Source organism: Acanthopagrus latus, chromosome 9, assembly GCF_904848185.1.
Source record: "Acanthopagrus latus isolate v.2019 chromosome 9, fAcaLat1.1, whole genome shotgun sequence".
NCBI classification, from domain to species: Eukaryota; Metazoa; Chordata; class Actinopteri; order Spariformes; family Sparidae; genus Acanthopagrus; species Acanthopagrus latus.
Window position 1 is genome coordinate 13,788,005 of NC_051047.1, and position 26,088 is coordinate 13,814,092.

Here is a 26,088-nt window from a genome sequence, read left to right on the forward strand (position 1 = left end):
TGACAGCGGCAACATTTAAAAGTTCAATGTGTAGGATTTAGTAGCAGTTTGGCTGCAGACTGCAATCATTAAAAATCCTGTCTCAATCTCTTTTACAATGGCCACTAAAAACATAAAAAAAAAATGCAAAAAAACAAAACAAACAAAAAACTCTCTAGAGGCAGGTGTCGGGTTTGTCTGTTCTGGGCTACTGTAGAAGCATGATGGTGGAACATGGCATGGAAGAGGGCCTATGCCCTCTGTAGATATAAAATATTCATCTGTTGGACTAAGTATGCATTGTTCTAATGGATCAGTATTCTGAATTATCTGAGAAGATGCTATTTGAACTGTGTCAGAGATGAAGTCCACTCACCCTGCCGTTGCTGATGACTGCCCGCTGTCCAGGACTCAGTTTCAGGACCTCTCTACAAAACAGCTGCTGACTGCGGATAAAATCCACTTCCATTGTGTTGAACTTTTTCTCGAAGGCATCTTCGTCCATGCCCTGGAGCAGAATAACAAAAGTCTGATTAGGTAAGATAAATTGATTGCATTGTTGGCTCACACATTTCTGAGGAAAGTGTGATGTAATTTAAGATCCAATAGACTCACTCAAGGACCTTTCTGCCTTTACAGTCTGTACAAAACAAAATTTGAGCGATGCATTGGCATAAGAAATGATGTATGTGAGGCAAAAGAATTATTCACAATATCATTGATGCCTTACATCAGCACAATGACTGCAGCTTTCAAAACATAAAATAGTTTAGCCAGAGGAGCGAGCTATAAGAAAGGCACATGGAAATTAGATCAATCATTTTGTAATTAATACAACAAACTCTTAATTAAGCTTCGGCCATTTTTGTCCATAACAAATTCGGTGTGGGATTGTGAAGTGTTTGTGGAGTCAGGATATTAGTTTCTCCGACATCTCTCCTCAGGAGAACAGGTGAAATACCAATAATGTCAGCACAATCCAGTCAGCAAGTCTGTCTGGCAGCCAATAATAAACTCATATCCCTCGACTCTGAGTCTCAACTCACACAGCCACCTCCTACCTATCTTTCTGTTGCTATTTCCAGCCCGTTCTCTCCCCATTCTTTTAGGCTGGTATAATTAAAGGGCAGTTTGTTATGGCTGGTCCCAAATGTAGCCTGTGCTGTACAACTTGTCCTGATGGGAGAGTTGGGAGCCCTCCTGTCAGCTGATTTGTTAATTAGTGCCTGAGAATTTTGAATTGTTATGTGTAATGATGTGTGGGTGGATACAGTGCACACTACAGCATGAAGAACACTAGTGGCTGCAGACTGCTTACAGAGGCAGAGTGATGGTCAGGCTCGGCTGAGCACCAGGCTCACACAAGCATGAACGGTGAGCAGGAGCTCGGCCATGCATTCAGGTCCTGGAGACCAGGTATCCACCAGCAATTTTTAGTTAAAGATTCAGCGTGTGGCGGCCGCCTTGAGCTGGCCCCTGTGACAGATCAAGTGGAACTGACAGTGAGTAGACTGCTTGCTTTGGCATCCCCAGGCTGTGGGGCATCATGTGTGCTCTAAATGTATTCTGTTAGCTGATGTTCAGAAGAGGAACGAGAAGATGGGCTCATCAATCACTATTTTCCCCCGACTGTGCACTTAAAATCCAGTGGAAGACAAATCTCTGCAAGTGGTTGTATCCAACCTTTGTTCTCCTCATTTCTGCCCTCATGCTCATCGATTCTGCCAAAAATGTTCTTATTTTCTGACCCCCATTTTGCAGTGATACATTTCACTGACACAACGTTCACAACACTGTCAATCAATATTAATCATTTTGGTTATGTGGTTATATTTCATTTATGTTTTATCTATTTAAGATATCTCATTATTTGTGTCACGCGTAACTTGACATGTCTTAATATTCTTGAGAATTAAAAGTTAAGCGCTCTTTGAAAGGGTGTGCATGCATTTTTACACTATCATACTAACATATCAGTGGCATTAAATGGTCTTAAAATCACTTGAAATTACAAATTATATTACCTATGGCATTTATTTATTTTACAATATCCCATCCAACAAAAGTATTTATTGTGACAGATGTGATGCTTTATATCATAAGACAATATAAATTCATCAGCTTTGTTGTGCTTTTGCCATGTTGTTTATATTAACGTAGGTATCCATTTAATATCTCTGGCAGGCAGAGTTGCAAATCAGCGAGAAGCGACATTTCTATGGCAGCATTGGATTTATAGGATTTTGTGTAAATGTGATGAAGCAACTCAGGTACTGCATTTTTTACATTGGTTTAGTCAGAATCAGCCAATTACATCAAGCCATTTGAACCTAAATGGTAATAATAATCAATGTAATTTTCACAAAATGCACTATACCAAAATATACATCAGTATCAAAACCCTACACATAGCATAACAAAAGTTTTTATCCATATTGCCCATTCCATACATTGGACTTGTTCCTATTCCTCCTTTTTCGCTTCTTACACATTCTGGTTGTGTCAGAGACCAAAGGAAATGGAATTCACCCCTTCAGGTCTCCAGGCATTCATGTGTTTGACATAACAGAAAATACATTTCTATTTTCTAATCTGCCTTGACTGCTGGTATCAGAAAACTTCTATGTTAAATTCTTATGCAGTAGCTGGTAGGAGACATCTAATTCCCAGATATCCTGCTTGTAACAATGATCATGTGGTCTTCCTCTCTGTCAGCCAGGAGGCAGACCACACATGCTGTAAACTCAGTATGACATGAGTGTGCCATCTTCATGATGTTGCTCGCTAATTAGTTCACACAAATAAATAAATATACCACACCACAATGTGCGCGTGCATTCTGGATAAAAGGGAGAAGTTGGTATCAGTGTAGTGAGATTGCTAATGTTGGTATAAGTGTGATGACAGGCCATATTCAAAAGATTTTAGGGGTTTGATTTTGTGTGTCACTTGGACCACAACTGGCTATTTCAACAACAAAATAATAAAGACTTAGATTTCTACTTGATTGTAAATTGCAAATAATACAGTATACAAAGGCATCACATTTACTAGAAATATGTAAATGTATGGAATATGATTATTTCTGAGCTGAGGGGGGAAAAAAAGAGCTACATTCCTTTATTCCTCCCTTACCTGAATCAGAAAGTCCTTCATCTTGGTCCTGCCCTGCTGGAGGAGCTGGCTGCTCTCCTCTTTCAGGAGTTTTTGCACAAACTCTGCTGCAGCCTTATTCTTCTGGGTGAGGAGAGAAGCCCAGATAGCCCTGTACAGCACAGTGTTATCTTCGCTGGGCTTTCCAGTGGGGTTATCTATCACCCCCACACGCACTCCAGGGCTGGCCTTCTGCACAGACACACACACATACACACACACACAATCATAGCAGTGATACAATTCACAGAAATATCACACATTCTCATATTTCCAGAGACCACAGATGTCACTAAGACAGAGGACTGGAGGGAGAGGGTTTTGATTGCTTAAAAGGAACAGGAAAGTTATCTTCTATTCTCTTTATTCTACCAGCGAGGAATCTTTTTTTTTCCACGAGAAATACCAAATGATTGCCTGCTGTATTACATGTCATTCACTTGTCATGTATCAGCAGTGACTATTGCATTTTAGAAGCATCTGTTTTCATGATTTTCTTGAAAGCGCAAACACAGAAAAGTCATTTTGCAGAGAACATTTACTGAGTTATAGTTTAGTGGTATAGGGTCTGTTCTTATAACGAGTAAAAAAAAGTATTTTGTAAATTCATCTCTTCTGCTTGACGTGAGCCTATAGATTTACAGCGGATGAGTTTTGTAACTGCAGGGACACCAGCTGCAAGATTTGTGTGTGAGACAGGCCAATGTGAAAAATGTTATTGATTGAGTCAACATTCATTCCTTCTACACATTTCAGGCTTGTGATACACTGTCCAGACAACATCAAAAAAATCTTACACCACAGATTCTTGATTCATTTCAGTACAATTAAGATTAGTAATTATGTTTTTAATGCATAATAAACAAGGACTTAACATCTTTTATCTGCAGATGTCAGGGGATATTTCTTATCTCACAAAAACAAAACAACATAAACAGTGACTTTTATGCTAAATTTTCTAAATCAATTTTTATTTCAAAAATCTGGCAGACGAAATTGAATATGATACCAATTCCTTGACTTTGACACTTGTTCTTGAACCAACCACTTTTCAATACCAATTTTATGAAATCATTTTCACAAGAGATTACATTAAACATTAACAGGGTGAGTTCTGTGTCTGGGTGTAACCTAGTGTTTATCCTGCATGCCTCAAGACAGTTGATCACCAGCACTATTAGATCTAGAAGTATGCTGCATGCACCTTGGCTCACTGACACACAGATTTTTTTTGATACCTGGCAATTTGGTCGATGCCATAAAAGTATCAAATTCTGATACCCAGCCCTAAAATCATGGGTTAAAAGAATGGGGAGTGATGAGAAGAATAGGTGATACTCACCACATGTTTCAGAGCATTGAGCAAAAGTTTTCTTCCTGAGACCTTCTCAAAATCTCCCACTATCCACATGGTTACAGCACTCATGCCATCCTCATCTAAGGCAAAAAAAGAAGAGAAGAGAAAAGAAAAAAAAGTAATAACACAAAAGGACTCTGAAAATGAATGACCTACATCACATCAACCTAAAATACATCCTGAACACCCGTCTGCAGTTCCTGACATTTGTATGATAAACTGATACATAATCAAAATCTCAATGTAAAGCAAATGTATTTTTGAGTAGTTTCTATCTCAACATCAACCTCAATGCTGACGAGGCATTTAGCAATTTAGCAAGCGTGTCTAATCTTTTAAAAGGGTTAGCTTATGCTTATACACTGGCGGTCTAATGAAAGTGAGAAGGAAATCGAGGTCCAGTTATTACAATGAATGGTCAGAGGTGAGAGAGACATTTCACAAAGAGCTCGGTATGTTAGCAGAGAACTGTGCCACCTGTCATAGTTATACCCTCCCCAGTCAGTCAGTCAAGCAGTCAATCAGTTAGTCAGAAAAGCAGGCAGTCAGCCAGTCAGTTAGTCCCAAAAGGGAGGATGGCAATCAGCCTCCACAACCTCACTGAGACAGCTACACTGCAGGCTTGAGCAGTGAAATGTAGCTCTGACGACCATTAGGACAGTTGGCCCAAAGCCAGTCAACAGACCCAGCAATTATCCTGCCACAGGCACAGTGTGTCCGCTTTAACAAAGGTCAATTTCACACTTTCATACATCAGTAAAGCAGAGCATTCATTTTTATTTAAAAACTGCATAGTTAAAGGTTTTCAACAAGTAAATGCAGAATGGTTGTTTCATTCAACTGACAAAATTGCAGATGCTCGATTAAGTGATTGATACTGTTCCATGTTGTTGTGTTATTAACAATTCAGTGGTGTTCTGTGAATTGTATTCAATGGGAAACTAAGGCATAACATAATTAGAGGCTCCTTACCATTATTTGTAAAGTACTTCATTCTTTTAGACATCACGGCTGTTTTGTCTCTGGAATCCAAGTATGAAAACATAGTTGTGTCCTCCCAATCATCCACAACTGCAACGCAAGGGAGAAAAACATAATAAGAGGAATAGACGCAGTAAATAGCTCAATAAATGAATAGATTTAAGATTAGCAGCACAGGTAACCTGGCTTGGCAGTGAAGTCCAGGTACTGTCTGTCAGTGCTTAAAATAAGAGGGTTCATCCTGGGGACCACATTGGCCTGCTCCATTAGATAGTCGACCACATCCGAGCCCTCAGTCAGCTGGCCCTGTAGACAGAGAACGAAACAGATGAGTCGTCACTAAGAAAATCAATCAATATGCAGGGATTCCAAAGGTTACAAGTTATAATTAAGGCTTTTTCAAGGGGCGAAATGTAGTTTTGGATTATTTGTACTTTTTAAGGGCCTGCACACCCTGATAAGAAAATACTGGATCGTGTGTGTAGCTAATATGCAGCGCAACAGTGTTTGCAAATGTAATAATTCTCTTCATTACATTCAGCCAGGGAGGAGTATTTACACACTTTAAACAGTAATACTGCAAACTGCAGTGCCCTGTTATTGTGCAAATCATGTATATCAATAGGTTCAACTAGCACAAAAAAGTCAAGTTTGGTAGGTTGAACATGAAGAGCAAGTTTCTGTACCATAAAGACAGCTCTTTGGAAGGCAGTGGTGGTGTCCATAATGCGCTGCAGGATGATGGTTTCCAGCTCATCTGGTTCTGTCTCATCTGGGCTCAGAGGAACACCATTAAATAAAGCCAGGGGTAGGGCACCCAGGCCACTCTTTTTGTAGAAGAGGGCTCCATCCTAGAGCAAACAAAACATGGACTGAATCTTTGGATACTTCTTATTAATCATTTTTTAAGGATAACTAATAAACAGAAAGAAAAACAAAAGAGAGATATTTCATTCCCATACCTGTCTTTTGTAGTCATATTCCGATTCTACACCTAGAATCCTTTCAGCATTAGCTTTGGGGAATTTCTTCTTCAGGTAAGCAGTGACTGTATCAACAGACAGTGTCTCCCCAACTTCTACTTTGGTGTACAACTGCAGAAGAAGTAAGTCAGATCAGTTGTGATCATCACTGTCTTCAATCCCTGCAACTTTCATAACTTCCAATTCTATTTGAAGGCAAAATCCCACTGACTTATATTTTCCAAACCATGGGATAACACAAGGCACAATAAAACAACTGACTGCTGAGAGACAAAGAAGCAAAAGCTGGTGAGAAGTGTGCTTCAGTTATACCTTGAGAAGAGCTTACTGAGACAACAGAGATTTATGTATGTGCCATACTTACTGAGAGCATTGATATCAGAGCCTGGGATAAATCGTACTCGTCTGCAATGTAATTCAGCAGTCGGTAAAATCCGACCCCGGCGTCTGAGAAGCCATCAATCTCATCTTTGGTGTTGACAACAAACACAAATCCAATTCTATGGAAAATGGGTCAAAAACACGTTTTTAATTTTCCAGGTGGAATGAGAATCAGTACTTGGTAAAAAGTATAAATGCCAAGAGTGGACCATATACAAGGCTGTGTGAGGAGTAACAGCACCAACCTCAGGGGGATCTTGTGCTTGTAAAAAAGCTCTGCTAGTTTTACCAGCTCAACACTTTCTTCTTGTAGTGGATCAAGGAACAGCACCTAACAACAAAGCAAACAAACACCATTCAGTCTCTTTTCTCTCTTTTGTGAAAGTGTGTCTGGCTATACTGACTGAAATGTAACACCCCAGAAATTTGGCAAAAACAATTTAATCTGAGTCTGGCAGAGAAGAGTCTGAAGAAGCCACAGTTCCACAGAGTTCTGTTAAAGTCAAGTCAGAGGAGCATCTGATCTACAATGAAGACTGCTATCAATTTCACCCCCCCCCCCCCTTCAGAGGACTCACCAGGTTGAAGAAATTGCGTCTGATCTGCCGGATGACTCCGGGAAAAGTGGCTCTGAGGAGCTCCTGTACACCTGTTGGCCAGCTGCGGTATGCTGGATCATTCTCTATATCATTTAGCCACTGGAAAGTACATGACATAAAGAGGGCTTGTGTGAAAAGATGATATTCACATGTTAAGTGCAAGCATCAAGGCAGAAACCATGGAATAAGGACAGTCAAGGATAATTCTGCCAGACACAGTGGTGTTTTCTATATTTTTCATAAATTTTTTCATTGGTTAAGACATGATACCCATGAAAAATACTGGATTTTGCTTTGACTGACTTGACTGTTCTTTAAATTTATAGCAAAGTTGTTTTTTAGCCAAGTGTGTGACAAGAATTGAGATAACACATGGCTTACTCTAAAACAGAGCGAACCAACGATTCATAGTGTTATCAGGATATGGGACTATATAGCGGCTTAGATTTTGTATATCATTATATTGTGATATGGCATAAGTGTTGTTGTTTCCTGGTTTAAAAGCTGCATTAAAACATCAAATATGTTAGACTGTTCTACTTGTGCCAATACCTGCCATTACCTGCTTAGTCATTATGTCCACATAAATGATGATTTTTTTTTAACAAAAATCGCATTGTGTTTACATCTTGTGAAAGTACAATTAGTTCCTACAATATTGTTACAATATTGATCTAAGTAGAGCCTATTTGGTCAAAAATATTGTGATGGTTAATTTTCTTAGCAGTGCTTTCAAAATATCGAGGTGTATACATCATTGTTATCATGATATTATTTCAGGGTCATATTGACCAGCCCTGAATTAGTCACACAAGGTTTCATGAGTCAGGGAAGAAGTTGGATAAATACTAAACACTTTTTGTTTTATTTTACTTTACCTCCATCACTAGCCCTCCATTACTAGAACTCCACGTTCTAAACTTTAATTCACACGTATTGGGTATCAAACACAGGCATCGTTTCTCATAGTGACTGTATATTCATCAGTGGCTACACCCTGTAATTGACATTTATGACTCAGAGTGGTGATAATCGTATCCTGTTATTTGTCATGGGCACCAAGATATCGCATAGAGTTCCTGTCTACTGCTCCATATCTTAAGGGTGCAGTACGTAAGGATTGGCCACCACGTTGAATTCATACTCAAAATAAATAGGGGCCAACATATCACAAGTGTAAAACACTAACTGCTGCTAACTGCAGCTGGCAGTCTGGACAGGGAGCTTGAGGAACTGGGGAATGTTGGCATTTGCACTGCTAGTAGAAGCTTTGGACCAGGATAGGCTGGGGCTAGCTGGTCAGAAAGCCAACTTCTGCCACATAATACACAGGTTAATAAAACTGTTGCAGCTCTGTGGATAGAAATACTCTGATCTGTACAACATTCACATACACCTGTTGTAAAGCCCTACTACTCACTATCAGAGAAAGCTATTAGATGGCTAACTGCAAAATGATCCATTATTCCCGGACAATCTGGCACTAACAGTTGTCTGTCTCTCCGTACAAGCCTCCCCACAGTGCAACAGGCCAACTGTCATTATCTCGCTTACAGACTCCCTCTCCCTCTGCCTGTGTGTCTTTCTCTGTCAGACACACATAATCTCCAATCTCTGGAAGGGTGGATGCAAGCTGAAATGACAGACCTCTTGGTTGAATGTGGACAGGCTTAATATTTTCATTTCTTTGGCATTTTTATAGTACCACGAATATTAAAATGGCCAGAGGGGCCAAAATGAAAACTTGCAAGTTTTTAATTTGATAGCTTTTCTTGGCTAACTTCCTAATTAATAACTGAAGTTTCTGGCAAGCTCGAGACTGCTGCAATAGCCTGATGACTGGTCCATTAGTTCACACCCTGGTGCCAGAACACAAAGAAGAATGAAACACCTACAGAGTTGATTTAGGCCTGAACAATAACGCTTTCTGACAGAACTCACCATTATAGCTGGATGCCTGATATCTAAGGCATAGCTGTCATCCACAGCACTCACAGGCAACTTCAGCAACTTTCCCTGATGTTCTCCTTTAATGCCTAGGTTATGAAGCCCCTCCAAGACCCTGGCCTCTCCTCTGAGGATGTCCAAAATGCTGTAAATACAAAATCACAGGATAATTCTTTAGACATTTTAGCTGAGTGGCAGCTGTTTTGCGTTAGAACAAACTCTGATCTTGTCGCAACACGATTACTGAGCCAATGCATTGATCTGAGGCATCCTGGGGAGAGCACAGACAGACCACTGCTCCCTCCTGCTGGATTCCTACCTGAAAGGGTTGTGAGTGTCCAGATCAATGTGCAGCCCGTTGATGAAGAGCTCCCCGTCTCCTGGGTGAACACCAATAGTCTCGCTGAGATGCTGAAAGGACAAGCTCAAGGTGTTAGGTGAATGCCAAAACCCCTTAAATGAGTGATCTTCCATGTTTTCACAAGAAAAGCAGAGGCATGACTGCAGTAAGTAGAAGACAAAGTGTGCACAGCGCTTGGGAGAAAACTAAGTTTGAAATGTCCCCATTGATGTTGTCACAGAATTTATTTCACATACAGATTAGACAGTCATTCTCTAAAAATAAAACTTGCGCAATGGCTGAGGATGTTATCAAAGAAAACCTCCTGCACTATCATGTGGGAATGCTGCTTATGATATCGCACCTTTTGGTTCCCCTCAATTTCTTTTCTCATTTCCTGCTTTACGGCCACTCTTGTCAGTGATCTGTGGGAACAGTAAAACATGTACAGTCACCATCAGCTTTTACCACATCCCAAGCTGGCAGTAAAATGCCACTTTTAATCTTCCAAAACCTGTGGGCCCTCAAGACGGTAAGTTTTTCAGTCAATTCCCTGTAAACACCTGGCTCTTATTCAGCAGTTGTTGGTGTTATTACAAGCTGCCTAGGCCAACATAAGCAAACATCAAAAAGCTGATTAGATTACTATATTCAATACGTATTTATTATGGATAATGTTCGAACAAATTAGTTCATAAAATCTATATTTCTTGGGCACTTAAATAACAGCACTTGTGTCTAGATTCACAGATTGTAACACATGAGTAGGGCTTCTAAAAGTATGGATTTTGGATTGGTACCAAATGTGTTAGCCGGTAAGCCAGAAAGGGAAAATTAAATGGATCTTCTTACCTGGCTTTGCTTGGGAAGTTCTGACTGATGTCTCGCATGAGCTTCAAAGCATCAAACTTTGGCACGGACATGATTCTGGCAGCTGCCTGGAAACTAAGATCTGTGCAGATCAAATAATGAAATCACAAACATTTGCACAATATGTTAAGGCAAATTAAATCCATGCAAGGTTCTATAACATTGACTATGTTAAATAATTAACTGTCAGTCAAAAATAAAGCAGCACTGGCCACAGTATCTCTAAAGCTCACACAACAAACATCCACTTTCCCTTGGGTATACATTTCAAAGGGGGTGGGCAGATATGGCCCAAAAATAATATCACAATCTATTTCATCACATCACAATCTTAAGCACAATCTTTTAGTTCGAAAAGTTGTAAATGGCACTGGCAAAGAGACCGGGGCCAAGAATAAGGAGAAACTGCTCTGAATTGGCAAAGTCATGAATACTATAGCACAAGCTCAAGGGGATTTTGTTTTCTTTTTCCATTTCTCTTCCACTTAGCTCAACTGCCAATCGGCGTAATTTCTCTGATCAACGGGCTCCAAACACAGATTCAGCATGCTCAATCGGGCCAAAAAGCTGCTGACAAGGGTCAACTTGTGCCAACATGCAGGACAAACCGTAACAATTATGGTAATAGACGCCCACTGATGGCCCGCACATTGGTGTGCCGGAAACACTAAACACAATATTACATTAAAAGATAGTTATTTTTTGCCACGCGCTCCTCATACGCCATGTTGCTAGCTATAACTGAAGTAGCATTGTTTACAAAACCTCACCCAGGGAAGAGACACTTGATGTGATCATAGCTATCTAGTTGGCTGCATTTCTCTATTAGTCTGTTCAAACCAATTGGTTTGTGCAGTTTAGAAAAAGAAGTTTGGAAAATACTGTACAGGGATCTCAATGATCTGTCTGAAAAAGATTGTGGATGCTTTCCAGATTCAGATCTAGATCTTGAATCTTCAGTTCGCCTATCACTGCATCTCAACTGTGTAGATTAACCGAAAAAGGTCATTGACACCTTGCATTTCCCACACTTTGAGAGGGGCCATGTCATTGGTACTCTCTAGGAGATGTCTGCGAAGATCAGTGAGTTGCTCCTGGATTTCAGGGTGAGATTTCCTGAGGGTAAAAGAAAAAAGGAAGATACAAACATAATGGACTGACTTCTTTTTCTCTTTTAATTACACACGCACAGGATGCCTGGCAGCAATAGAAGAAAATACTAGCAATTAAGAAAAAAAAAAAAACGTATTGCATTTTGACTGTTATAGTTAAGCTACTCACTTCAATGTTCCAAACAGGAATCCTTGAACTTCATCGTCATTCTCATCCTCTGCATTTGTAGCTGCCTTTGAATCTACAATTCAAAGGATTTGTGTTTCATTGCTTTGGACACAGCAAGGATCAACACAGAATGTTTGAAAAGTCCCCAACTGACCTGCTACTTTGGTGTCATCCACAGCTTTGTATTCTGTGCTTTTGATAGCCAACTCAACAGCATACCCAGATAAAAGCATTTTTTGAGGCTTCGGATGCTGCAAACAGTGACAAAGAGAGAAACGGCTTTAATGCAAACCACTGTGGAGTTTTATCTACATGTGCATCATTCTTTAAAATACTGTGATAATAATATGATACATCCCATGGATGACGCTTCCTATCAATTCAGATACATTATATGGCCCGAATGATGTAGACACAGCCTCTTATGTGTAGGTTCCCAGTTTACCTGATACCAGAATAGAAACTTCAATATAGTACTAGTACAAAAGAAACAATACTCAATACCTCCTTTCACCCCACAGCATACCAGCACACATCAACTCATTTGTCATAATGTTCAACTCGGCGCAGCCTTGGGTTAGCTTTGTTACTTTTAATATGACTGAATGAAGTTATGTTATAGATTTAAATGTGTGGCATCAATATTTGATACTTCTGACACCCTTACTACATGGTCAGAGGAAAGGTAAAAATCCATAACGCATTTTACCATTGAGAACAAAAAGCACATGGACTGCCACATGCGGCAGCAGATTTGCTGACATTCAACCTTGACAGGAATGTCAACCAGACTCAAAGCACTGCCTCAGTCTTTCACAGGCACAATCAGAAGATTTTTACACCCACACTCTTGCTTTTCTTCAAGAAAATCACCTTTTACTCGATCAAATGCATCTGTATCTCAGTTAGATCCCTTTGAAATCTAATCAAATACTCAAAGTATTTGGTTAGATTTAAAAGGGATCTGAAAATTCTTCTCTACATCACCTGCCAGTAATGTCATCTGCTTAGTTCAATATATTGATGATCCCTGCTTTTATAAGTACTAAACTAAAAGGAATATGGCACTGGCGTATTACAGCACTTCTGCCATCATCCAAGTAAAGATAAAACAGAGGAGGTCTAAGAGGGAATAAGCTATATTAGGTTTTGGTTTCACAGGCAATATGTCAGGAGAATACATTCTTTTATTGGTTCTGATGTTTTCATGGGATTTGTTGACAATATGAAAACTATAGCGTAACACAACCTCCATTCTTTAAAACCTCTTTTAACACAGACACACGTGAGATTACAAGATAATGTATTCACTGAGAAGTATGCACATTTATTTAATAAAAGCAAATTAATCAGTAGAAAATCAATTTTAAATGGCTGCAAAAGCAGCACTACTCACCGCTAAATAATGCCGCAGCACATAAATAAGTGTGCCTTCTTGCGCCTTCTCTGACAGCACCTTATGGAAAGTGGTGAACTTCTTGGTCCCAATCTCAGCATATAGGATCACAACAGGCACATCTGTTTTATTGACCCCTGGATATGTGTGATCATTCTTGTACAAATACGGTTTTGGTCTGCAAACATTTGGAAAAGCTGTTAAAGACATCTCTGAAATAAAATGATTGTTTTCATTTTTACTCACAGAAATAATGTAGTCAAGCATCAAAGAATTCAATTTCAAGAACAAAGTAACTGAGGTAACTTTTCATCTTGTTTAGTTTTATAGATTAAGTTTATCCTCAAGAGGAAGTCCATTCCGTTCTGTGTTACCTGCCTGCAGCTGCCTTCAGGAGTTTCTTGATCTCCTTGGTACTGCAGCTATGTTGACCATGAATGGAGACAAAGGCTGGGCAAGCCTCAGGCGGAGGCTCATCACTAGCTATCTGTTAGGAGCAAGAGGGAGAAAATGTTCTTTAACACACTGGCGACAACATGATGGGCCAAAGTTAATCACAGTTAAATCAGTTTTGGGATTGATTTATTCTCAACACTCTCCAGCATTCACCACAGCAATTTACAGTGTGCAGCACAACACTTCATTTCACCAGCAAAAGGCCATTACTCACTCAGATGTTTAACACATTTTAAAATTAGAGAAATTCATCAACCAGTGCATCACTGTCACCAAGATGAAATTTTCTCCCCATCATCACTGAAACCATGACAATCAGAAAGGCTGAGGAACTGTGTACACAGAGTGCACTGAAAATGAAAGAGTCACCCATTATTACAGTCAAATTTAGTCTACAGTCAACTGAATACTGTGCATTTAAAACTTGTGTTATTAAACATCATCTTCAAGAGAAACTGTTTTATTGATCTCTCAAAAAACACTTTTCATGTATTTTCTCTTCTTTCAGAATGCAAATAACAGTAATATACAATCGAATATTCAAAAGCTAAGACCGTTATTGCATTGTATATTAATGACCAAAGAATCCAACAAATTCAGGAAAATTAGTTACAACTGAAGAGACAAAAAATATGAAATATACTTTGCAATCACACTCTCCATCCACTCTCAGTGTTCACTGTGTCACTGTGGGAACAATATGTTTGGCCTCTGCAGTAATGTTCTCTCACAAAGCAATGCTTCCCTGTTCCCTCTGTCCACCTTTCCCTTACCAAAGTTTCATGAATTTTTACACCTCCTCCTCTGGCATGAGCAAGATGTTGTTACTCTATTATTTCTCCATGTTTCATATGCAATGTGGTACCAACCAGTCTTCGATAGTGTAACTGGTTTAAGAAATTATATTCGATGAGTTGCACCTGCAAAACTACACCCATACTACAGAGTGGGTTGAATAAACTTATATTAAGCTTGCAAATTCATATTCTTTTGGAAATGGATTTCATTATTTAGTGCTGACTATAAAAAGCTGTCAGACTTAATTCAAGGAAATCTCACAGATCAGATTCAGCATGCTTTCAGCCAACACTTATTTCAAAGATCTTATATAATGCTAATTAAGGATTCATTCTTTAATTTAGGATGCCCACTAGAATATGTTTATATGCTGTGATGCGCTCCATCAAGCCTCTGTCGGACTATTTTAGTGCTGTGTCTTTAAGGCTTATCAACTTGAAAGCCCAGCTCAGATAGGTCGTCTCTCACAGGACTGAGCAGGTTCCACCCACCATGTTTCCACCTTAGAGTTGCTGGTGTTTTTGCAATCAATTCTGATCACCGACAGAAACTTTGTCACTGGATCAATAACAAATAATTAATCTTTCACATTTTAATTCTGTGCGAAACCACAGAGAAATACAGGTACTGTTGTGAGAAAATTAGTTATTGATGTGGAGTATTTCACACGGTAGTTTGAGAATAATGATGGTCATTTAAAGACTGTGCCAGGGCAATTGAGAAAACCTGAAAAGCAGTCAGGCATGCAGGACACCCTGGGTGAAGATTAGGGTAAACAAACAATGCAACTGCCTCCAACAAGAAGGAGACCTGGCTTTCTTGTTATATACCCAGGCTGCTTTTAGAAGATTTTATAACAGTTAAAATCACATTATTTGGATCACAACATACCTGTTGAGATGCATGGACAGCTGGTGAGTATGACCGTAGGGCCAGAGCAAATTTGAGGAGATTAAGTTGAAGATCTGTGAGAAACTGGCCGGCCTTCTTAAGGATCAAGTTGTAGTACGAGCGCACAGACTCTGTGAGACACATGAACATTACGATAATGATGCGATTTAGAAGAGAAGCTCACCTGTTGTGAGGCAAGATTATCTTAAGTCTATTTTGATAGAGGCAATTACAAACAACATACCTCCTTGCTTGTATACAGTGAGCTCTTTCACAGTGTCAACAAACTGCCAGAATTTCTCATTCCCATCTTCTCCAATAAACTCGCTGCACAAAAGAAAAATTAAGGCATAGTGAGCATTAGTCAGAACCACAGCATATATCTAAGTAATCATTTTTTTATTTTCTGGTAAAATGTGTGCCTCCTGTCTTAGTTCCATGTCTTAGCACTAAACAGATTTTACAGGCAAGCCGTAGGTTATAATTGCAATAAGAATATTCTAACACACACAAGAAAAAACAATGCTGATGACCAAATTTCAAATTACATCATAAAAAGAGACCTTTATACATTGTTAGTAAAACTGTTAAGAACAAAAGAACTGTACGCTGCTTTTCAAGACTATTATGTATACTTAAGTTACGACCCACAAATGAGCCCTTATTTCCATAATTGTTGTGTTTTTTGGAATCATTTTTATGATGAATATCAATTTAAGAGCTCATTCTCTCTAATGGATATATAATTTAGGTGGCATAACAACCTTCAGTTGTTCTTTGCCACTACAATATGAAGCAACTCCAGCCGTGAAGGAAAACAGTACTACGTGTTCAAACAATTCGGTATTTAGCGCCAGAATCGTAGCTACAGGACTATGAGTTCATGTGTTTTTAACGAGAATATGAATGCTTGAGCAACATTCATCGATTTCACATGTGAAAATTAAAAATGTACACAAGCTGGCTATTTTATAGGCTGACTACAGAATTGTATAGACTCAATATATCGGACTGGACTACCAGGACTGCAAGCAAACTCCTGCACACTGTCGAAGCTGCAAGGTGACATTTATTTTCAACTTTTCAGTACTGGTGTAGTTACATGTATTTGCTGTGCTACAGTACTAGACTGGTAGCAGCAGGTTGGAAGTTAGCGCAATGTGCAGGGGTTTTTTTCTTTCTTTCTTTTCCAGCTTCTGGTCTACCAATGCCTCTCCTACGCAACTGGCTCATGATTTTTTTTTTTTTCTGTTTTAAATCTAAAAAAGAATCAAAAAGGGGATCCAGTGTCCAGGATCTTAGTCTTGGTAGTGTACAGGGGGCATTAAAAATCTACATAGTGTGAAATGTGCAGAAAATAACAAATCAATAGCCTAAAATAAACAAAATCTGTGTTTGAGGGGGTGTTTGGGTTGCTTAGGTGACCCATGCCCTCAACATCAAAATCCTAGCTACAACCCTGGTGGTCTCGTCAGAGTGCCAGATACACATGTCAGGGGATGAGTACCTTGTCTCCAGGAGGAACGGCGTCATGCTCCACTTTGCTTTCAAACTGGCAGTGACGCCTTTGGGTGCTGATCTGACACTGTGTATGTTCAGCAGCAGCAGTGACAGCACAATAATGTTCCTCATCTTCCCCGGCGCGACGTAACATGAACCTACAGCAGCAGGGAGCAAAAAAAAAAAAAAACACGAGCAGTCAGCACTGTTCCTCTGGCTTTAAAGATCTGCCAGTCAGTGCCACGTAGTTGCTCTCAATTAACTAAAACCACAACACAGAGACGTCTGGTAAACACGCTCAAAAACTCAGAGTATAACGTTAAACAGTTGTAGAAGATGCTAGCTACATGAGCAAAACACGTTAGCTAGGCATACTTATATAACAATGTACGTTCGAAAGGGGTCAGACTGAAAGTTAACTTAGCGGTGGCACAAAAGTAAACAGTCTTGTCGTGAATGAAAGCGCAAAAGCTAGCGTCCGCAAATGTCGCCAACTACAAAAAAATGTAGCGTACAGTAGTAGTGTAGTGTACATTACAAAAATATGAGCAGGGGTCACTCTGTTGCCAATAATATATCCCTCTCACCCCGTTAGTGATGCTGCTGACCGCTTCCATACACAGCAAAGGGCTTCAGGTAGGTATTTTAGGCAGTAGCGGCTAACGACCCGTTTAGCTAGCAAGTCGCCGGGTTAGCTGTGTATTGTGTTGGCTCGAGCTGACCGTTACTCGTGTCTGAAACTACGTCAGAATAAAATGTCAACCCTGGCGTCTGATTACTTCGAGGCACGATTTTTAATTACGTTCACGTGGACACAGTTAGTGGCACTCGGTGTAACGTTTTAGAAAAAAAAAACCCCCAAAGATAAAGTCGAAATTTATTCGGGCGCAGCGGCAGACAGCTAAAGAGGCAGAAGCTGGAGCTCAAACGTTTTCCCACGAAACACCACCGGAGCATGTTGGAGCTGCGTTGTGTTAGTCGAGGAGGGATGTGTGTGTCTAAGTAAAAGTGTGTAGCCAGACATTTACAGCTGCCCAGTCCCAATAAAATATTTATTAAGATCAGATCAGATGAGCTAAGATAAGCCTTTATTGACAGGAGGAAAATTAATCTGTTGTAGTAGCAACAAAAGGGCAAAAATGGGTACACTACAGATAACTAAAACTAGAAATGAATAATAAGAGGCGCATAACATTAAAATGATAATACAATAAATAGATATAAATAGATAATAAAACAAACATTTAAAACAAAATTACAATGCATGTGACAGTGGTGTGATGTTATTAACTACAATTTGATTTTATCTTACTGATAACATTCAGCCTAAATGACTTGCCAGCCCAGCAGAGTAAGCATTATGACTTGACAAATAATGATAACAATCAAATATTATATTTCCTAGATTATGTTATAGATTAGCATATTTTATTCCAATATCTAACAGCAATATTAAAGCAACATTATGTAGAAATTGGCATTTTGTGCTATTTGGTGCCCCACACAGTTTCAGAGTGAAGCACCACATCATTACAATTTTATGTGTTCAAAACTTGAATCTCGAAACGATCATGTCTGTAACTGAAGTCACTGCAGTAACATAGTGCAGAAACAGGTGATAGAGTGGCAGAGACAGGGACACCATTCACCCTGTTAAAAGACACTGAACCATCAACATGATTTTCAAGCTGTTATTTTAAGGACTACCATAAAGTTGGTGTATTTTTTTGAGAGTAAGATGGAAGAAAACAATGGGATTTGAAGGAGGCTGAGACGTCCTGAATTATAATCCATATGGGTCCAAAAACGCTGCCTCCTACATAGGCAACCTCATAGCTTCTTTCACTTCTTTCATCTGTCTGGTAAAAGATCACCTTTTTAAAACCCCATCCAGCTTGTAAATACCCAAGTCCAAGCCAAGATAAACTGGTAATTTCTGCAGACTTTATAGCTCCCTCCAGAGCCACAGCAAACATCCCTCAACTATTTTCACAGGCTGAGAGGTGTTTCCCATGACCGGAAAACAGATCTTGTATTGTACCCCATTTAAACCCAATTTTGATGCCACCTTACAGGTTTGTTTTTTTTTATATCAGTTGAAACTTTGGGGGGATTTATTTGTGGCACTGCTTGCACTGCTTCATTAAGGACTTAATTAAAGTAACCCTATGAGAAAAATGAATAAAAGATGATAGTCACTGGTTGATTAATATATTAATTGGTTTATAAAATTGTGTTTGGAGTCTTATTTCTTCATTTAAAGTGCTTATTTTGAACGTTTAAGCCTTTATCTTAATTGAATTGTAATAATATTCTACAGGCTTTCAGAAGATGTGAGACTGTTAAGTATTATTTCTGCAGAGAAAAGAGCGGTTTCACTTTTAATTGGTCCTCCTAACAGTATAGTATATTCTGGAGCAGATATTAGACTTTAAATTGGCCTTTTTAAAGAGGCTATACCCTTACACTGCCAACAGTTAAGGCTGTGAGCAGGGGGGATACAGGGATATGTCTCTCTAATCATCAAGGGTCACACTGTTCAAAAAAAAAAAAGTTACAGCGGAATTGAGTATTTATATGTGGTTAAATCTCCATGTTGTCTCAGTTATGTGTCCATGCGGGCTCCCGGCTTTGCACTGTGTTAAACAAGATTATGGGATGGACGGGATGGGATGTAGAGCTCTCCCAGCCCAACCGCGACGCGAGCACAGCGCATATGTGTCGACTGTGGGATGCAGCAGCATCCTCTCTCTCAAAAGCACTGCTTCAGCACAGTCAGTCAGACCGCCTCAACGCGCCGAGGATGCTGCTGCTGCTGATGCTGCTGCTGTAGGATGCTGCCCGAGGATCCAGCCCGACACACCGAGGCGTGCACAAATAAGTCCGTCACATGAAGCGCACTGCAGATTAGACCGGGAGTAGTAAGAGAAAAAAAAAGAAAGCAAGAAATTCCACAAAACTCTCATCATCTTCCTCGTTTTCTTTGTTTTTTTTCTCAACTTGCCACCGGAGCATGGCGAGTCGTCGGCACGGATGCGGCTCCGCGGCGGCTCTAGAAGTTCACAGGCAGAGGTCTGAATGCCATGACTCTTGACTTTGGACCGGATCTCCAGCGCAGCGCGTTAGAAACCCAAAGGTGGACCTTTTGTCCTTCTGTGCAGATTGTGCGTCCTCGCTGGGTGTTACCTGATCAACATGTGGCACTTAAATAACCGGCGCCTCTATGGATAATTATTGATCCCCGAAGAACCCACCGGGTGCTCCTTATTATTCACAGTAATGGAATGAAGACATTATCTTTAATATGATGGATGATAGATCCAGCAAGCTCATCTTGGTTCCTATCCTGGCGGTGCTTTTTGTTATGATAGGTTACCAGTACATATGTCCCGCCGGGAGCAATTCGTGCCACTTTAAGGCTGGGGACACGCTGAAGGGGGTGAGCCTGCTTTCCAGCCCGTACCAGGACAGCGACGACTTCTACCGAGACCAGGACCTGGAGGATGACAGCCCGCAGAAGGTGCCGTCCAAATTCAACTTCACCGAGAGAGACCTGGACAGACACGTGGAGTTCAACATGAAGGGGGACGACGTGATCGTGTTCCTGCACATCCAGAAGACAGGAGGGACCACTTTCGGGAGACACTTGGTGAGGAATATTCGCCTGGAGCAGCCGTGCGACTGCAAGCCGGGCCAGAAGAAATGCACATGTCACCGGCCGGGGAAAGAGGAGTCCTGGCTCTTCTCCCGGTTCTCCACCGGCTGGAGCTGCGGACTGCACGCAGACTGGACCGAGCTAACGAACTGTGTGCCGGTCATAATGGATAAGAAGGAGGCCCAGAGGAATAAAAGGTACATGCCTGATTCCCTGATGATGATGATGATGATGATGATGATGTGTGTGTGTGTGTGTGTGTGTGTGTGTGTGTGTGTGTGTGTGTGTGTGTGTGTGTCCATGTGTGTGCGTTTTTGGTCTCCCAACCACAAGTGTGCAAACACGCATGCAGGACAGATGTTTTGTGGGCCCCCCAAACCCATTGGAGCTCCACGAGAGACATAGTAAACGTGAGTTTTAATTCTGTCAGTGTGCACAGCCGGCTGTGTTGAAGTGAGCAGTGATGGGCTGGATTGGGTTTTCACACGGTGAACCCACAGGAGTGATGCACACAAATAGAGCGACAGTTTCTCTGGACGTTTAGCGTGAGCCTCTGCAAAAGAAGCAGATTGTTAAAAGGCCAGTAAATTGCCAGGCAGTCACCCAGCAGACAGATCTCTCACATCTGTGGGAGCTGCTGAAGTGTCTGGGGTTTTTTGGGATGATGTCATGGTTATAAACTAGAGATCCAACAACGTGCTTTTCCTCGAAGCCGATAACGATTATTAGTTATCAAGGACACTGATAACCAATTTACATTTGCAGTTAAGATAATAATAAAAGAAAACTTTGTGCCAAAATGTAGAATAACCAGTGATGGAATGTTACTAACTGAAATTTACTCAAGTACTCTACTTTAAGGGCAACTCCACCAGTTTTACACTGTGTTCAATTGTGTTTACAGGTCTTGGGGAGTAGGACTGCGTATGTGAAAAAAGTAGGAAAAAGCCTTTTGTGGCTCCAGAGGATGCTGCATGTTATCTGATAAACTGCCTCCAGTGATGTCACTCACTGGCTAAAGTAGCATTGTGGGTAATGTAGGCACCTGGTTTTCATAAGGAAGAAGAACGGAAGTAAAAAAGGTGATATCTCTGGTTCTGCTGTATCCAGTTTGATCGTTAATCGATAATTAACAGTCCGTAGTGACTTCAGCGGTGCAATGCTAGACCAGTGGAGTGCTTTTCAAAACTTGCTGCATACATTACCCACAATGCAACTTACCCACTGAGTGACATCACTGGAAGCAATTTATCAGATTACATGCAGCTTCCTCTGGAGCCATTAAATACTCTGTAGGCTGCTACATTCTTTCACATATACTGTTGCACTGTCCAAGGCTTGTTAACACACTTTAATATTTAAAAGTTGTGGAGATACCCTTTAAGTACATTTTTGAGATATTTTGCTTGAGTGTTTCTATTACTGCTACTTTATACTTCAACTACATTATGTTTACTTGATGACATTAGTTTCTTGTTACTTTGCGGATTCAAATTATTCACTGTTGATTAGCTATAACTTGTGATGTGGAACTAATGTTGTGGGTGGTACATTAAGAGGTAACTAAAGGCAGAGAAAGAACGCTGCCTCATAGCTTAATTATTGTGTTCTTAAATTATTTTATTTAATCTTCAACTGGACACAATAATCAGAAAAAAAGCTGAATATTGGTCCGGCTGATACTCGGTCAACCCATAGTATAAACAGCCATTACATTAAAGAAAGCCTCTCACTTTGCCGGACCTTGAGACATATAAATCATCAGGGTTTGTCCTCTCTGTTCACATCAGCCCCTCGCAATCAATTTGTTCCTTCCCAGCTGTGCCGGGGCTGTTATTCTCCGGATATGTGCCATTAACCAACAGTACTGAACAATTTACAGAACTCCCCCTTCACAGCTGAAATTATGTTGTTTGTGAGCCTGCAGTTCTAGCACCCCTGTAGTGATTTAATTGTCACTGGATCAAAGCTCCATTTGCACCAAAACTTGGGAAAGTTAAAGGGCAAGTGACTGATTTTCTTTGTCGAAGTGTCATCCTTATGAATGCAGGTGTCCATCACTGTTTATTTAAGGTGCACTATGTAGATTTGGGGTAGATGATTTAACCAGAGGATAAAGATCTGCATTGACTGATTTTTATGCCTAAACAAAGTAAATTACAAACCCGCTTGGTTTTCATGACTGAATTAACAAACTAAACTTAAAGGACAACACAGTGTCATACTGTTCCACTTTATATGCGGCAGACCCTGCCACCTTTCTAGCATCAAACAGGGTTCTGTTATTGTATTGTGTTCTGTTATTGTTAACATTGAAATTAAGAGTTTGATTCTTCTCCAAAACTACATAGTGCCCCTTTAAGTTGTTCAAAGTTGGGGTGCATCCTACCATAACCTGACCCTGTTGAGGCTTGTTGGCTCAAAGAACCGGTGCCCTCCTGTTGTTCAACACAATTTCTTTTCATGTGATGATATCTTATCTCAAGATTGAAATCAAATTATCCCAAGATGTTTGGTTTGGTAGATGCAAAGAAGTAATCTGTGGAGAAAAGCAATATAGAAACAGTTGAAATGCACTATCTCTACAATATTCTCTGTGGGAATTGCAATCGTTAGTACTAAAGCGATAGAGATGCAGTGCAGTTCCTGATACATAGCCTTAAAGATGACTCCGCGTATATACATCCCACAGAAAAAAAGCGCTGATTTTTCCACACAGGCGCGATTTTTGTACTGCAGAGAAGATCCTTCTCTATTTTGAAAAACACAATCTTACACTAAACCACATGAGCACATGATTTATTTCTGCTTTGCCAAGTGTTTCCTTTGACTCAGGAAAGTGCTCACTGGACGCGACAGCCCTTCGTTTCACAGCTGCAGCATCTACTCTGCACTTACAGTCCTCTCATCCCTTGTTCTTCGGTGGGCTCCTGCAAAATCTATTCTGAGATAATTTTGCCTTGACCGAGACTGTTGGCAGACGCACTATGTTAGACCTCCTCACTAACCAGCCACTCCATGCTGCACATTTACTAAGTGAGATGACTAATAGTATTATGCTAATTTGGTCTTCGGTTTGTGTATGAGCAATGCCTTAATTAAAATATCTTAAATGGTACAAAAAAAAAGCTTCCTTGCACAGCAAAAATCCGTGATTTGTAAAAAAAAAAAAAAAAAAAAAGATGCAATAATCCACTCGATACAGAAATCTTTACCCCACTCAAGGGCTCAGTGGGGAATACCACCAATCGTATATCACTGCCAAATTCAGATGGCGTACCCTTGTTTTGCGGTTGAGAGCCTCTCAGATTGAGTGGTTGTCTCTCCGCAGTCCCAGGCATTCACCTTGCCTGCTCTCGAGATGGCAGTAAGGAGGGGCCGAGGTGGGCGGCGGTGGCACTGCCTGCCTGGCATCGTGTGGCCTTTTCAGCCGCGCAGGGCGCAGTGCGCGGTGAGCCAGCCGTGCGGCCCGGGAAAGGTCAGGCGTGTCAGACTGGATCAGTGTGCGTGTCCTGCAGCGTGCTTCCCCTGGAGTGTGCTGTCAGTCAGGGGAGAAGTGGAGCAGGCAGGCCTGCGCTCTTTAGAGGCTTTTTTGGAGGAACATAACTCTTAAGTGTAGGCCTCTTAAGTTGCTTTGCGGAGAGCGTCATGTCTGCCGAATGAATATGCCTTGTTGAGCAGGTTGTTTTCCTCTCAGGTGAATTCGGAGGCCCGCAGCGAGGGGAGCCGCTAGGCTTACTTCTGATTGTTACATGTTGATTAGCCAACGGTTTAGACTGGCGATACATTCGATGTGACGCTGGGTCACAAAACAAAGAGCTGCTTTTCAAATTGTACCTGCATAAAGGAGGAGGCTGAGTAAATCACATCTACAGGAGTGTTTTGCATTAAAAAGGTTGGTAGGTCAGGGAAATATTTGATGTAGCTCGCCAGTAAAATGGAAATGAGCTTATTCAGTTTCTCGCTGCGATATCTAGCCATCAGTTTCCATCCTGCTGCTGTCAGAACATCTGTCACCGAGATTAAAAAACAACACAGATTTATTGTTCTGTCTACAGGTCTGAGGTGAGGAAATTTTATCATCACAAACACATTCTGAAGTCCCTACAATGGAACATTACACACCTCGAATATTGCAACCCAGGGATGTCCCATGTGTAAATGTATACAATATCATTTTAGTTAAAATGTGCAATGTATTAGAGCTAGCTGTTCTATCGAGTTCATACTTCAAACCAATAGGGGGCAACGTATCATCAGAGTGGCTGTTATTAGCTAGTTAGCTCAGTTAGCCATGCAGCTAGCGGTTTGGACTAGCACAGGAGGTATGGACCATGATGGATAGCAGGGCTAGCTGGTTAGCATGCCATCTTCAGTAGCAACACATGTGTACAATAGATGTCTTAACATCAAAACTGTTATTAAATCACATTATGTTAATAATAACAATTTAAGTACATTTCTTAGTCTTTTCAACATTTCTTTTACATATTGCTCCTTTAATAATCACTGAATATTTTGCATTTGAGCAAATACCAGCAGCGCATATTTTTAAATGTCCTGTGTTATTATAGTGAGTATGTAGGGTTACACACTAATGTCAAATATTTTCATATTAAATGACCATTTAGATATTCTGCAGACTTGACATTAAAAGCAGAGGAGCCACATGAAGCCACACCGCAAGAAGCGCAAGGTCACTCAACCGGAACACAGAAACAGTCATGCATGCACATTACCATTCATACAACACAACGACAGCCTGCTTCTACCGCTGAGGTGACACAGACTTTATACACAGCATCCTCTCAAGGCCCCAAGTGTGCACTTATTTGGCTTAAGATCCGGAGTGGGCAAAGACTTACAAGAAAAACCGCTGATTCCACATTAAATTCTCATTTATTTCACATTCTCCTTCATGGCTTCAATCACTCAAAACTTGCCTGAAAATGCGTTCTAATACCAATCGGAGCCTGGCTGTCGCAGGTGTTTGACATGTGTCGAAACACTGAGGTGGACGCTGCACGTTTTCTTGGTGCAAAAATGAAAAAAAATGCTGCTGTTGACATTGTAAGCAATTCTCATGGTATAATATGTATATATATATACGTATTTATTTATTTTTGGTTAAGTTTTTAGTAATAAGATGCTATAAGCTGTCATTTTTGTCACATCAGGCAAAAATTAGAAACAAGTACGTTACTAGAAAATGACAAAAACACAGTCCTGACCCGACTGGACGTGACCAAGATAAAATATTTAAATAATATGGTCTTTATTAGACAAAAATAAATAAATAAATAAAGGTGTATTCTAAGTAAGCTGATGTTGTGAAAACTTATATATTATAAAACAGGACAAAACTAGAAAACACGGGCAAACGTACAGTTGATAAACAAGGTTAGAAGGTTAAATATACTGAATGACAATAAAACTGTGCTGTAAAATAAAATAAACAACATCGTAGTCTCTCGTAGCCTGGATGTTCTCCAGAGTCCCGTGGAGTTTGTAGGCAGGCTAC

At 40.4% G+C, this 26,088-nt stretch overlaps 2 protein-coding genes across 4 annotated transcripts in view; one reads left to right on the top strand and one right to left on the bottom strand.

The window, feature by feature from the left end:
- uggt2 (UDP-glucose glycoprotein glucosyltransferase 2) overlaps window positions 1-17,646 on the bottom strand; it is a 42,372-nt gene extending 24,726 nt beyond the window's left edge. For both annotated transcript variants that reach the window (XM_037109990.1, XM_037109988.1), the window contains exons 1-23: window positions 17,500-17,646; window positions 16,920-17,070; window positions 15,657-15,739; window positions 15,413-15,543; window positions 13,642-13,754; window positions 13,268-13,445; window positions 12,026-12,122; window positions 11,872-11,944; window positions 11,606-11,706; window positions 10,573-10,672; window positions 10,085-10,145; window positions 9,700-9,791; window positions 9,375-9,525; window positions 7,413-7,532; window positions 7,080-7,165; window positions 6,818-6,953; window positions 6,433-6,564; window positions 6,157-6,321; window positions 5,653-5,776; window positions 5,462-5,560; window positions 4,475-4,569; window positions 3,115-3,324; window positions 356-487 (exon numbers count right to left, since the gene is read on the bottom strand). In XM_037109990.1, the coding sequence (XP_036965885.1) occupies window positions 356-487; window positions 3,115-3,324; window positions 4,475-4,569; window positions 5,462-5,560; window positions 5,653-5,776; window positions 6,157-6,321; window positions 6,433-6,564; window positions 6,818-6,953; window positions 7,080-7,165; window positions 7,413-7,532; window positions 9,375-9,525; window positions 9,700-9,791; window positions 10,085-10,145; window positions 10,573-10,672; window positions 11,606-11,706; window positions 11,872-11,944; window positions 12,026-12,122; window positions 13,268-13,445; window positions 13,642-13,754; window positions 15,413-15,543; window positions 15,657-15,739; window positions 16,920-17,044 (2,604 nt within the window). In that variant the 5' untranslated portion in view covers window positions 17,045-17,070; window positions 17,500-17,646. The remainder of the gene's footprint in view (window positions 1-355; window positions 488-3,114; window positions 3,325-4,474; window positions 4,570-5,461; window positions 5,561-5,652; window positions 5,777-6,156; window positions 6,322-6,432; window positions 6,565-6,817; window positions 6,954-7,079; window positions 7,166-7,412; window positions 7,533-9,374; window positions 9,526-9,699; window positions 9,792-10,084; window positions 10,146-10,572; window positions 10,673-11,605; window positions 11,707-11,871; window positions 11,945-12,025; window positions 12,123-13,267; window positions 13,446-13,641; window positions 13,755-15,412; window positions 15,544-15,656; window positions 15,740-16,919; window positions 17,071-17,499) is intronic.
- Window positions 17,647-18,022: 376 nt separating this feature from the next.
- hs6st3b (heparan sulfate 6-O-sulfotransferase 3b) overlaps window positions 18,023-26,088 on the top strand; it is a 79,848-nt gene continuing 71,782 nt past the window's right edge. For both annotated transcript variants that reach the window (XM_037110006.1, XM_037110005.1), the window contains exon 1: window positions 18,023-20,764. In XM_037110006.1, coding sequence (XP_036965901.1) covers window positions 20,217-20,764 — 548 coding nt within the window. In that variant the 5' untranslated portion in view covers window positions 18,023-20,216. The remainder of the gene's footprint in view (window positions 20,765-26,088) is intronic.